This window comes from Dipodomys merriami, unplaced genomic scaffold, assembly GCF_024711535.1.
Source record: "Dipodomys merriami isolate MVZ:Mamm:240054 unplaced genomic scaffold, mDipMer1.0.p SCAF_4, whole genome shotgun sequence".
Lineage (NCBI taxonomy): Eukaryota > Metazoa > Chordata > Mammalia > Rodentia > Heteromyidae > Dipodomys > Dipodomys merriami.
Window position 1 is genome coordinate 10,544,240 of NW_027205603.1, and position 13,112 is coordinate 10,557,351.

Genomic DNA, 13,112 nt, shown 5'->3' on the forward strand with positions numbered 1-13,112 from the left:
TGGGACCAGAATAAACAATCAAAAAAGCCACAACAGTCTGTAGCTGGGATGTGGCCTCAGTGACATGCACTCTGCCTATCACATGTAAGGCTCTGGGCTCAATCCCCAGCCCCATAAAACAAGCAAAAAACCATTCTGGCATAAGTAGTCTGTCTTACTACTTGGACTTAACTCAACTTATGAGCCAGACACTTGGATCAAATATTTGGAATGAAAGCACAAAAGCGTTTCTATGTCAAGACACACTTACCAAATAGTGATCTAGGCTTTTTAGCAATGAACCTAAGGCTATTTTTAATGTCTTGATTGACATTTGTACCTTGATAGTGTTGAAACCAGTACAATAGAGTTTAAATTAATCAAAGCCACAACACCTTAACCATATTATCTTTTTCTGGCAAGAACAGAATTTCACTAGGCAAAATGTTGTAGACAATAACCACTCTGCTTTAGGAAAACAATGAAACACTATAGCCTCACTCTCTTTCCTCCCTTATTCCTCTGCCAGGGTTAATGTCTAGTATATTGCCTTTGCCAGCTATAGTGAGTTATCCCAGCTTCCCTCCCAGGGTGGTGTGAGAAGGCTAAATTGGGTGTCAGTGGCTCATACTGTAATACTAGCTACTCAGGAGGCTGAGCTCTAAGGATTGCAATTCAACGCTAGCCTAGGCAACAATGTCTATAAAATGCTTATCTCCAATTAAGCACCCAAAAAGCTAGTAGTAGAGCCGTAGCTCAAGTGGTAGAGGGCTACACTTGAGCAAAAAAACTCAGGGACAGCACCCAGATCCTGATTTCCAGACCTAGTACTAGCAAAAAAAAAAAAAAAAAAAAAAAAAAAAGAACAAAAGAACTAAAATATTCAGTGTATATAGAAAAAATATTTAAGACAGTTATACATAAGGGAGGTTAAGAAATGTAAAAGGAGGTAAGGTTTCTAGGTATCACTTGAGATAGTAAAATGTTTACACCAGTAGACTATAATATACTACAAATAACATCTATCATAGCCAATAAAAAAAGCTATATAAACTGGGCACTGGTGCCTCATGCCTATAATCCTAGCTACTTAGGAGGCTGAGATCTGAGGATCAAGATTCAAAACCAGCCTCGTCAGGAAAGTCTGTGAGACTTTTTTTTGCGGGGGGGGGGGGGTTCCCCAGTCGTGGGGCCTGAATTCTGGGCCTGGGCACTGTCCCTCTGCTCTTTAGCTCAAGGCTAGCGCTCTATCACTTGAGCCACAGCACTACTTCCGGCTTTTTTCTTTTTGCTTATGTGGTGCTGAGGAATCGAACCCAGGGCCTCATGCATGCAAGGCAAGTGCTCTACCACTGAGCCACCTTCCCAGCCCCCTGTGAGACTTTTATCTCCAATTAACCACCAGAAAACTAGAAGTGGTGCTGTGGCTCAAAGTGGTAGAGAGCTAGCTAGCCTTAAGCAAAAAGAGCTCAGGGACAGCACCCAGGCCCTGAGTGCAAGCCTCACAATCAGTGAGGAAAAAAAGAAAAAAGAAAAAGAGAATCCTGCTGTACATTGCCCACTAATAGTCTCTCATCCTGACTTCCTAAAAAGGAGTATTTTATTCCCCATCATCTACTTGCTCTCCTCTTGGTACCACCACTGGAACATGTGATGAGGTCACAAAAACAAGAAGCAAACACAATAAATCCAAAATGTTAAGTGATACGACAAAATTAACAGGACTTAAGAAACAAAGGACTTCCACTCATCTGGTGGAATCACTACTAAATAACCCCATGCTGCTGATCACATGTATGGTATACATGAGCACACCGGAGGGAAACCAGGAGGATGACACAGAACTGGAGGGAACTAGGGAAAACAGATACCAGCAGGATCCATCAGCTGCACTGGACATTGACCAAAATGAACTAAGCAACACAATGGCAGTGATGGGAGGGAGGGAACAAGTGGAAAGAGAGAACAACTAATGTTATACAAAATGAAAGAAATGTACATATCACCCAATGTGGAAGAATTAACTGTATTGCAAAGCTCATAGACTCATAAATGTTATAAATCATGATAGACAATTCTCTCCATGAAAGTTAGAATGTGTTTGTGACTTTAAGCACAACTATCCCACAATACTGTGAAATTTGGGAAATTATGTAACCACTTAATCACAATAAAAAATTTGGAAAAAAAGAAGCAAATACAAATAATGTATTATTTCTGTACATATAGAAGAATGTGCAGAAGGGATTGATGTGATATTTTAAAAATTCATATTAGGTATAGAGAGATGGGTAATGAGTAATAAGTTCTTTTTTATTGTGAAAATACTGTACAGAGGGGTTACAAGATAATGGGCAAGATAATGAGTACATTATGAGTAATAAGTTCTATTTCTACCCTCTCTTCTTTTGTCTATTCAAACTATCATCTTTAAAAACAGTATCTCTGTATGTCAAACATGTATTATAAATTTACTGATAACATCTGTTTCAAACACACAGAAAAATGTTTTCATCACAAATGTGTCTGAGAAAAAAGATACTCTGACCTCAATACTATACAATGCATATATTATCAGAACATTATATACTATTCATAAATATGTATACTTTTTATGCACCAATTAAAAGTTTAATAAAAGAATGAGTTTCTATTTATGATTACAGGCTCATATCTGTAATTTTAGCTACTCAGGAGGCTAAGATATGGAGGACTGCTGTTTGAGTCCAGCCCAGGGACAATAGTTGGAGAAATTCCATCTCCCAATATGCCAGCAAAAATGATGGCACAGAGGTGTGGCTCAATCTTGAGCAAGCAAGACATTCAAGTGCAAGGCTCTCAGTTAAAATCTCATTCTAGGAACCTCTCCAAAAGCCCCCAAAGAAACAACTGTGTAAGAGTTACGTTTATCCAGGTGTGAAGGCACATGCCTAAACTCCCAGCTACTCCAGAGGTAGAGGAAGGGGGATTGAAATCTGAGGCCAAACCAGGCAAAAGCACAAGACCTCTCTGAAAAACAAATCAAAATGAGTGAGCATGGTTCAAGTAATAGTCCCTGAGTTGGATCCCCAGTACCTCACAAAAGCAAAGTTAAAGTTAGAGTTTCTTCTACCCATTTCTACTTTTCAACACATGCATATCTGCCAAACTTAACAGTTTATTCTCTATTAACTTTTCTCTGTTTACAGAATTCTGCTTTAAACAGTTATATTTGATCTATGTGATTATTGGAACTTTAAAATTAATTTATGGGGTCCTTTGAATAGAGTTCTATATGAACAGATGCTTAGTTGACCTTCATTAATATTTATGGAATTCCATTAATCCATATATTCACCCACTGGTAATTTTATTTTTGTTCTAAAGCTGTTTTTCTACCATATGAAGGACTGTGTCAGACAGAAAAATAGCCATAAAAACAATTAAGCTCTACTTTCTGGAACCTGGAAACACAGCTCTGAAAAATACAGAAAAAGACCTTACTTTCACGGACTCACACACTATTGGAAGAAAGCAAGCGTGGACAAGATTAAGAAATGTATTACTATTAAAAGTAAAGCAATGTAACCAGACGTTTTGTGTGTGTGTGTGTGTGAGACTGTGTGTGTGTGTGTGTGTGTGTGTGTGTGTGTGTGTGTGTGTGTGTGTGTGTGTGTGTGTGTGTGTGTGACAAAATGAGAAAAAATTATCAGGGCTTGGAAAATATCTTCTCTAAATGTATACTCAACTTTTCCTAAAATCAGCAACAACTGTCTTTTCGTATTCCATTTCTTTTGAAAATACTGATAAACTTAAGAGAACTTTGTAAACTTTGGACAGCCCCATTCTTGAGGGATGGGAATGGTATAACTATGTTGATTCAATCTTTCCTTTGGACATCAGACTTTGGGTGGTTCAGTAATACAGCATTTTCCATGCATTATAAATTAAGTATAAGTGACTCCATTAGAAAATGGAAAGGAAAGCATAGAATTGCTACTGAATTTAAATAGCAATCAAAATTGAGATAATTTTATACAATATTGCTAACGTAGTAAAACTATTTAAAACTCACTTTGAAGTGTTTCGTGTTCAGTTCTAGTCAATTCATCTTCCTTTTCCTTCAATCTTGTCTCTTTATATTTCGCATAAAACTGCCCAGCATCCTTAAAAAAGAAGTTATAAGTCAACACAAAAATCAGTTTGCTTTGACAACATTTTCTCTTTAGCTGTTTTTAAAATAGTGCACTCATAAGTAACTTTTTGTTTTCAAATCTTACGATGAACATAAGCAATAGAATATTTTTCTGTGATTTTTTTTTCTCTTGGAGAGAGCCAAGTGCAGAAACTACACATGCATAAACTTAATTTCTTTATCTCATATATGAAAAATCCTCCATTTCCTGTTTTCTTCCATTGTATGACTTTAAAAAATTATACTACTGAGTGGACAGGCAACAGAAAAACTTATTTGCTGACTTGGGTTATTTGCAATAGTAAATTATACTATTGTGATTGAAGAAGTACTTTTACATTAGTCCTTTAACTCCAGTAGGTTTTAAATATCTCTAAATGCAGATCTGATAACCACACACACATGACCATTTAGATATAAGCACAAAGCTGTTAGTCCTTCCATTGTTAGAAACCAGTACAAAACAGATATGGGAGGACATACACTACATACTCAGGTGTCAAGATACATTGGCTAAAGTCTCAATGAGTGCCACAAAGGTAAGACTTTAGCTCAGTGCATCTCCCTGCCCCCAAGAGAGTAATCACAACAATGAAAATAAACAAGCTTATGCTCTAGGCATATGATGACCCCAACAATGAATATAAGCTTATTATACTCCTTGACTTCATATTATACAGCAAATATCATCTACTTTTAGCCAGAGTATTCTGCTCCTTCACAATTACTTTTTCTTTTTCCCCCCCGTCAGTCGTAGGGCTTGAACTCTGGGGCACTGTCCCTGAGCTCTTCAGCTCAAGGCTTAGTGCTCTACCACTTGAGCCACAGCACCAATTCTGGCTTTTTCTGCTTATGTGGTGCTGAGGAATTGAACCCTGAGCCTCATGCATGCGAGGTGAGCACTCTACCACTGAGCCACCTTCCCAGCCCACAATTATTTAAAAAAATTTTTTTGTATATATATATTTTATTGTAAAAATACTGTACAGAGGAGTTACAGTTACTTGAATAAGGTAATGAGTACATTTCCTATCGAGCATTGTTACCTCCTCCTTTGTTTTTCCCCTACCATCACTTCCCTCCTCATCTCCCCAACTCCTCCCCCCACCCCAAAGTTGTAAAGTTCATTTTCAACATAATGTCTTGTACATCTCATTGTTACAATGGGTTAACTTGAATCCTTATTTCAGCATTTTGTTATTTCCCTTTCCCTTCCCAAATTAGAAAAATGTATATACAAGATGTAGGGCACCAGAATCAAATACAGTAAAAACAGGGGTTATACCATGGGAGAAGAATCACAATTACTTTAACAAACTGTCTCTCATCCTTGAAAAGTCTGTTCAAGTACCAGCTCCTTTATGTTCTCCAAAATAGAGCAATTCTCTCTTGTGTACTAGGCCTGTAAATAATTACAACAATAAGGTATTCCTAAACCATTGCATCAATAATATAGTAAAGCTATTTCTCTTGGTTCTTTCCATCCTGATTTTTATATTACTACATCATTTCTAGCACAAAAATTCCTACAAACCTTGGCCAGCTAAGCAGTGATACATTTTGAAAAGCATAAATGGTCATGCATCCAACTTATTCTTCCTTCCATGACCATAAACATAAAGATTACATTTAAAAGTCAACAGGGTTTTAAAGATTTTATGTCCCATTAACGCCCCTCTGTTCCCCTTTTTAAAAGTTCCCAATTCTAGAGAAATATTTTATATTTAGTCATATCAGTCACATATACCTTTGTGTGAATAAATGAATGAGCTTGTTTGTTTCTTTCCATATAGTAAGTTTTAATAGGGAAGAAGAAAAGGGCAGCAAGGCACTAGCTCCTTGGGGAATAGGAAATGTGGCAACATTAAAAAGAAAGATAAATGTTGTTTGTGAGAGGTCAAAGAAGGTAGGTTGAAATCAATCACAATATTAGTCAGATATAGTGACTAAGGACCATTTTTTTTTTGAGAGAGAGAGTACCATAATGTAGTCCAGGCTGGCCTTAAACTCATGATCCTCTTGCCTTAGTCACCCAAGTGTTAGAATTACAGGTGTACAGCACCACAAAAGAACAAAAGCTCCATATAGCTGGAGCTATACTATATAGGTGAAGCTTTCAGCTCTTCCATTTTAACACTCTATTGTAGAGAGCTGCGTGCAGCTGCACCTGGAAGATGGCGCCGGCTTCCGCCCTCCGCCTTCCCGATGGCGAGTGCTCTCTGTGGTAAACAACTCTTATATGGCTAAGGCAAAGAATCTGGCTTGCTTCCGCGCACCTGAACCTATTGGTGGTTCCCACGTGGCGTATCAGGGTTGGCTACCCAGCGGGTACTTAAAGCTGTGGGGAATTCTCCCCGGGGTTGGGGTCAGAAGATTACTCAAAGGTCCTGAATAAACTGCAGAGAGAAGTGCTCGGTGTTGCGTCTTCCTTGCTGGTCGAGGCGGTCGCAACACTCTATGACATTCAGCATATTAACTTTTTTATGGATCAGTACCTAATTCATGGGACTACTGTGATGATCACATGGGTCAATATTTGGGAGACACTTAATATGTGTCTTGTACATGGTCATGTGTTTTATCGTTACTTGGATTAGAAACAAGTTCTCTTTCATGCTTTATATTTCACCAAAATGCTTTTTATTTTCTTCTTAATTACTTTCGAATTATAGTTACAACATGCCTTTTCTAGGAAACATTATTCCCTCAACAAACTAACAATCTCAAATAATTTTATTTACTCAGTATTTCCTTCCAGTCATCTTTATATATAGCATGGTATACCACATTTTTTAAAGCACACTGCCAAAAGGAAGGCTATAAAAGGAAAGTGATCAAATGGTGAGGCAGCTTGAAATTGTCTCTTAGCAGGGACTGGGAATGAGAAGATTAGGGACAACCTGGTAACTACCGCAGTCTATTTTAAGGGTCATTACTGAAAAAAAAAATGGTGTAAATTACCATATACAATTCTGGAGATGAAAGTTTTGATTTTGGGTAAATATAAGGAACTGTTTATTTTTTTCTCCCTCCAGTCCTGGGTTTGAACTCAGGGCTTGGGCACTGTCCCTGAGCTTCTTTTTGCTCAAGGCTAGTGCTCTACCACTTGAGCCACAGCACCACTTCCAGCTTTTTCTGTGTATGTGGTACTGAGAAATTGAACCCAGGGCTTCATGCATTCTAGGCAAGCACTCTACCACTAAGCCACATTCCCAGCCCCAGGAACTGTTTTTCAATAATTAAAATTAGCTAAAAATAAAATAGTTTGATTCTGCTGGTAGCTATATACTGGTAGAATTTGGGACTACAGTAGTTGGCTGTTCATTATTATTTATTCTAAATGTGATTCATGTACTCAAAAGGGGTTAAAAAGATCAAATGTTTCAACCTTTTCCCCCTCTTATTCTCCCTTAGGGAAAATCTGTTTAGTAGAGAAAATAAACATAAAAATTATTTGAATCCAGAATATACTCTGGTTTACCTAGACAGAAATTACAGATTTCTGTGGATATAAACATTATATCTCTCCTGAAGCTTTTGCATCATGCCTGTTACATGATAAAGTTTAATATGTAGTATATAAATAGACACTTATTTTAATTAATTTAAGTGACAAAATAAAGTGGTGAACTGGTATTTTGTGTTTGCTTTCACTTCTCCATATAAACTTTGAAATATTAAGCAATCTAAGTTTAGAAAAGGGCTCTGATCTAAAGTAGGAGAAGTAGACAAAAATATGAGAACAAGGAACGTGGTTGAGCTCTCAGGCAAGGAAGCTAGAAAAAAGATGGCAGATACTCCATGCCTTCTGGATTGTTTCACTGTACAAATTTCTTTTGAAGATTACAAAGAGCTATCAACACCAAAAAAATTACATATATTAGTTACTTTTGTGTCTCTGTGATCAAATGTCTGGGAGAACAACATAAAGGGATTAAAGATTTATTTTGGCTCATGATTTCAGAGGGTTTATTCAGTCCATGGTTGTTTATCCCTATGTATTTAGAACATCATGGGGCAGGGCTGTGTGGCAGTCTGTTCATCTCATGGAAGACAGAAGCAAAAAGAGGGAGAGTGTCCTGGGCTAGAGACAAGATACCACAAAGGATGTTCCCCCAGTGACCTACTTCCTTCATCTAGGCTCCACCACCTACACTTTCCAGAAACTCCTAAAATGCCTCCATCATTGGATAACGTAAGGCTTTAACGTATGAGCTTTTATAGGATATTTCACATTCAAACCATAACAATACTGTAAGTAAATTTCTGAAAAAAACCCCATTGATTGCCAGGGTTGATTCGGCTGATCTGGCTGGCTAGGCGGGTGTCCCCTTCCTCCCTCACAGTTCCATGTGCGTCCCTCCCGAAGCTGCGCACTCGGTCGAAGAGGACCACCATCCCCGATAGAGGAGGACCGGTCTTCGGTCAAGGGTATACGAGTAGCTGCGCTCCCCTGCTAGAACCTCCAAACAAGCTCTCAAAAGGTAGAGCCCTTGGTGTCCCTGAATTCAACCTTACAAAAGAGAGAGAGATAAAGCCTAAAAGCTACTTTTCCATTTAGGCTGAGACAGAAGAGGCTGCAGATACTGCTTACCTCAAATTGAATTCAAGAATCTTTCTAGAACTTTCATAAAAATTACCATCAGCCTGAACACTGATGGAGTTTAAGATCTAACAGCTTATTGTACTCACTAGACAGCTCTAATTATCTACTTGTTGGGGGGAAAAACACTACTTCTTTTACCTTTTATATTTATTTTGAGACAAGGTCTTGCTATATAAGCCTAGGTTTATCTCACACCAAGATCTTCCTTCTTCAGCAGCCTCCTGAATGCTGAATGCATAGAGGTGTAGAACCAAATACAGACTAGCTTTTTGTTTTGCTTTTATTTTTTGGCCAGTCCTGGGGCTTGAACTTTGGGCCTGGGCACTGTCCCTGAGTTTCTTTTGCCAAAGGCTAGTACTCTACCACTTGAGCCACAGCGCCACTTCTAACTTTTTCTCTATGTGGTACTGAGGAATCAAACTCAGGCCTTCATGCATGCTAGACAAGCACTCTACCACTAAGCCACATTCCCAGCCCCCAGACTAGCTTTTATATTTCTGGTATGCTAATACTTTTATCTGCTGTAAGTTTCATTTTTTTATTGTGAAAATACTGTACAGAGGGGTTACAATTACATGGGCAAGATAATGAGTACATTTCTTATCAAGCATTGTAGCCTCCTCCTCTGTTTCCCCTTCCCATCCTCCCCACACCCCCCCCCCCCCCCCCGCCCACCAAAGTTGTAAAGTTCGTTTTCGACATAAGGACTTGTACATCTCATTGTTGCAATGGGTCCACCTGTATCCCTATTTAAACGATTTGTTTTTCCCTTCCCCTCCACAAATTATACTGACATCAAATACAGTGAAAGCAGGGGTTTTACTGTGGGGGAGTGACATACAAAGCAACAAAGAAATAATCTTATAAATGCGTTAGAAATAATCGCATGAAAGAAAAAAAACATTTGAATACATACCTTAGGGTTCATTTCACCTAACATCACCTTATCTGACCTTTTCTGCTTGACTCATACATATACTAGATATTGCAAATAAGGGAAACCATGGGACCTATGTTTCTTTGGGCCTAGCTTACTTCACTTAACATAATTTTTTCCAAGTCTTTCCATTTCCTAACAAATGGGGCAATGTCATTCTTTCTGAAGGGGCATAAAATTCCATTGTGTATATATACCACATTTTCTTGATCCATTCATCTACTGAGGGACATCTGGGTTGGTTCCATATCTTAGCTATGGTAAATAAGGCTGCAATAAACATAGTTGTGCTGGTAGCTTTAGTGTGATTTTGTTTGTGAACATTGGGGTAAATTCCCAAAAGTGGGATTGCTGGGTCATAGGGGAGCTCTATGTGGAGTCTTCTGAGGAACCTCCATACTGCTTTCCAAAATGGTTGAACAAGTTTAAACTCCCACCAACAATGCAGTAAGGTTCCCTTCTGTCCACATCCCCTCCAGCATTTGTTGTTATTAGAGTTCTTGATTATAGCCATTCTAACTGGGGTGAGGTGGTATCTCAATGTTGTTTTGACTTGCATATCTTTTGTAAGTTTCATTTCTATCATTAGATAGTGTCACTTTGAGAAAATTGTTGCACTAATCTGAGACTTAAGTACTTTTTGGCTATAAAACCATACCTAATTAAGATTTTCTGGCTTTTAAATTTTTCCATATCTAGCAACAAAATCAGAAAAATCCTCTTTATATTTTGTCTTTGAATTCTGGAATATTTGTAGTTTATGTCCTCTTTCTAGAAGGCAGGAAGGCAGGAAATTATGTCTTATGAGATTTTTTTTTCTAATTTTCCTGCATCCCTTTGTGTTTTGTAGTACACTTTCAGCCATACAAAAATTCAGATCAGCTTTTCTTTTTTTTTTTTTTTGTCGGTTATGGGGCCTAAACTCTGGACCTGGGCGCTGTCCCTCAGCTCTTCAGCTCAAGGCGATCGCTCTACCACTTGAACTACAGTGCCACTTCCGGTTTTCTGGTGGTTTATTGGAGATAGGAGTCTCATGGTCTCTCCTGCCCGGGCTGGCTTTGAGCCACGATCTTCAGATCTCAGCCTCCTGAGTAGCTAGGATTACAGGCGTGAGCCACCAGCGCCCGGCTTCAGATCAGCTTTTCTATCGCTTCTCATTTGTTTATATAAAATGAGTTTATCTGGAAAGTTTTTCTTTTTTTTTTAATTTTCTGAGTATTGCCAGGTGATGGTGGCTCACACCTGTAATCTTCACTATTCAGGAGGATAAGATCTGAGAATTAGGCTTTACAGAGAGCTGGGGCAGGAAAGTCCAGCAAAGTCCATGAGATTCTAACCTCAAATTAACCAACAAAAAACTGAAGTGGAGCTGTGGCTCAAGTGTTGAGTACTAGCCTTGAGTAAAAAAGCTCAGGGACAGTGCCCAGGTCCTGAGTTCAAAGCCTCAGGATGTGCAAGCATGCTCACGCACACACACACACACACACACAAAGGTTTCAGAGTATTAAAAATAAACTGCCTTATCCTTTGGAAAACTTCTGTTTAAGCAGAAAGGCAGGCAACTCAGCTTCTAACAATGTCTCCCCTAGTCTTTTAGAGGCTTTCCCCCTGCTAATTATCTGTGAATGTTTTGTTTGTTTGGTTTCTGACAGAGGTCCACCAAGCAGAGCAAAAGGGCTAGAAAGGAAGAGCCCTGATTGTAAAGTGGTGACCTCCAAGCTAGTCCACCACAGTTGTAGTTTCAAAGGCAGCTGCTTCTTGGGAGAGAGGATGCGTTTATTTATTAGAAAGCCCTATATAGAGTAGGATAGTATTTTCTCTACTCTTTCAGGGAACTTCAATGTTTTTAAAAAGCTAGAGATTTCCCCCTTAGCTACTGCTCCTACATAACCTTTAACCCCTGTTGGAAATGAAAGTACACACACTTGTAATGTCCTATAAAAATTTTCATTTCAACTTTATATTAGATGAAAATGTACATTAGGTAATGAATTTGCCAATGAGTTTTCTGTTACTTTACTGAGAAATGTAACTTAGCAGGTAGAGAGAAAATTGAATAGTGAATTCCCCCCAAATCAAGCAAATTATATCAAACAAATAAATTCTGAGTAGTTAAGGCTTGTTTCATCAGATAAATGTGGACAATTATAACTATGTGATTTAAACTGGTAATCACTGGAGATATTTGGCACTTTGATTTCATGTGTGAATCGGTTCTTCATTTAAATGATTATGGGTTCAAATATATGAAGTTCTAACACATTGACAAAAATTTAGTTGTAAAAGTTAAACTGAAAGTGTCATATAATATTGACTGTTTTTTAACCTTTGCTACTTTTATCACTACAGAATATATAATTAAAAATATCCCATGGTTGGAACTGTAGTGTGTGTGTGTGTGTGTGTGTGTGTGTGTGTGTGTGTGTGTGTGTGTGTGTGTGTGTGTGTGTGTGTGTGTGTGTGTGTGTGTGTGTGTGTGTGTGTGTGTGTGTGTGTGTGTGTGTGCCTACAGAATATATAATTAAAAATATCCCATGGTTTGAACTGTAGTGTGTGTGTGTGTGTGTGTGTGTGTGTGCGTGTGCGTGTGTGTGTGTGCGTGTGTGTGTGTGTGTGTGTGTTCCAAAATGGAAATTATGGAAGAATAATTTTCTGGGGCTGTTAATTTCTTTTTTATTGTCTTTAGAGAGCTGTGCAAAGAAGTTATCATCTAACAAAGCAGTTTATAAATATAATTTATCAATGTCACCCCTTTCAACATTTTCACCCATCCCTCTGCTCTGTCTCCCTTCCTTCACTCCTCTTAATTTTGTAGGATATACGTTGGGTCATTGTGTGCATTTCCCCGCCCTTTTCCCCTTTCCTCTTGACCCCCATTTGGATATCTGTTTCATTGTGTTTTATTTTGCTGAACTTTTGATCTTGGCTTTCTACGGAATTATACTATTTGAGATCTCCCTTGAATATGCCATATTTCAGTTAATATTTGTATACACTTGAATAAGGGAGATAAATTTTGGTCAGATTGCAAGAGAATATGTATCCATTAATAAAATGTAATAAAAGCTGGGCAATGGTGACTCATGCTATAATCCTAGCTACACAGGAGGCCAAATCTGAGAATTATGGTTTGAGTCTGTGAGACTTATCTTCAGAAATGAAGCTGTGGCTCAACATATGAGAGCTAGCTTTGAGCACAAAAGCTCAGGGATATCACACAGGCTCTGATTCAAGCTCCACGACTAACAAAAACCCAAATGAACAGTAATAAAAGGTAAGGGTGTGTGTGAACATGATTCAAGCACTCTATACTCATGTGTGAAAATAAAATGAAACAGATTACAAATTGTTTAAAAGAGGGGGGGCATGGAAGTAAGAAAGAGCATTAGAAGTGATTATTTTTAAAAATTAAAGTA

General features: G+C 38.2%; 1 protein-coding gene across 2 annotated transcripts in view; it reads right to left on the reverse strand.

Moving 5' to 3' along the window:
• Dnajc1 (DnaJ heat shock protein family (Hsp40) member C1) overlaps positions 1–13,112 on the reverse strand; it is a 189,185-nt gene that overhangs the window by 88,788 nt on the left and 87,285 nt on the right. For both annotated transcript variants that reach the window (XR_011365605.1, XM_069990497.1), the window contains exon 7: positions 4,034–4,124. Coding sequence is in view for 1 of the 2 variants with exons in the window: in XM_069990497.1 (XP_069846598.1) it covers positions 4,034–4,124 (91 nt within the window). In the remaining variant the exon portion in view is untranslated. The remainder of the gene's footprint in view (positions 1–4,033; positions 4,125–13,112) is intronic.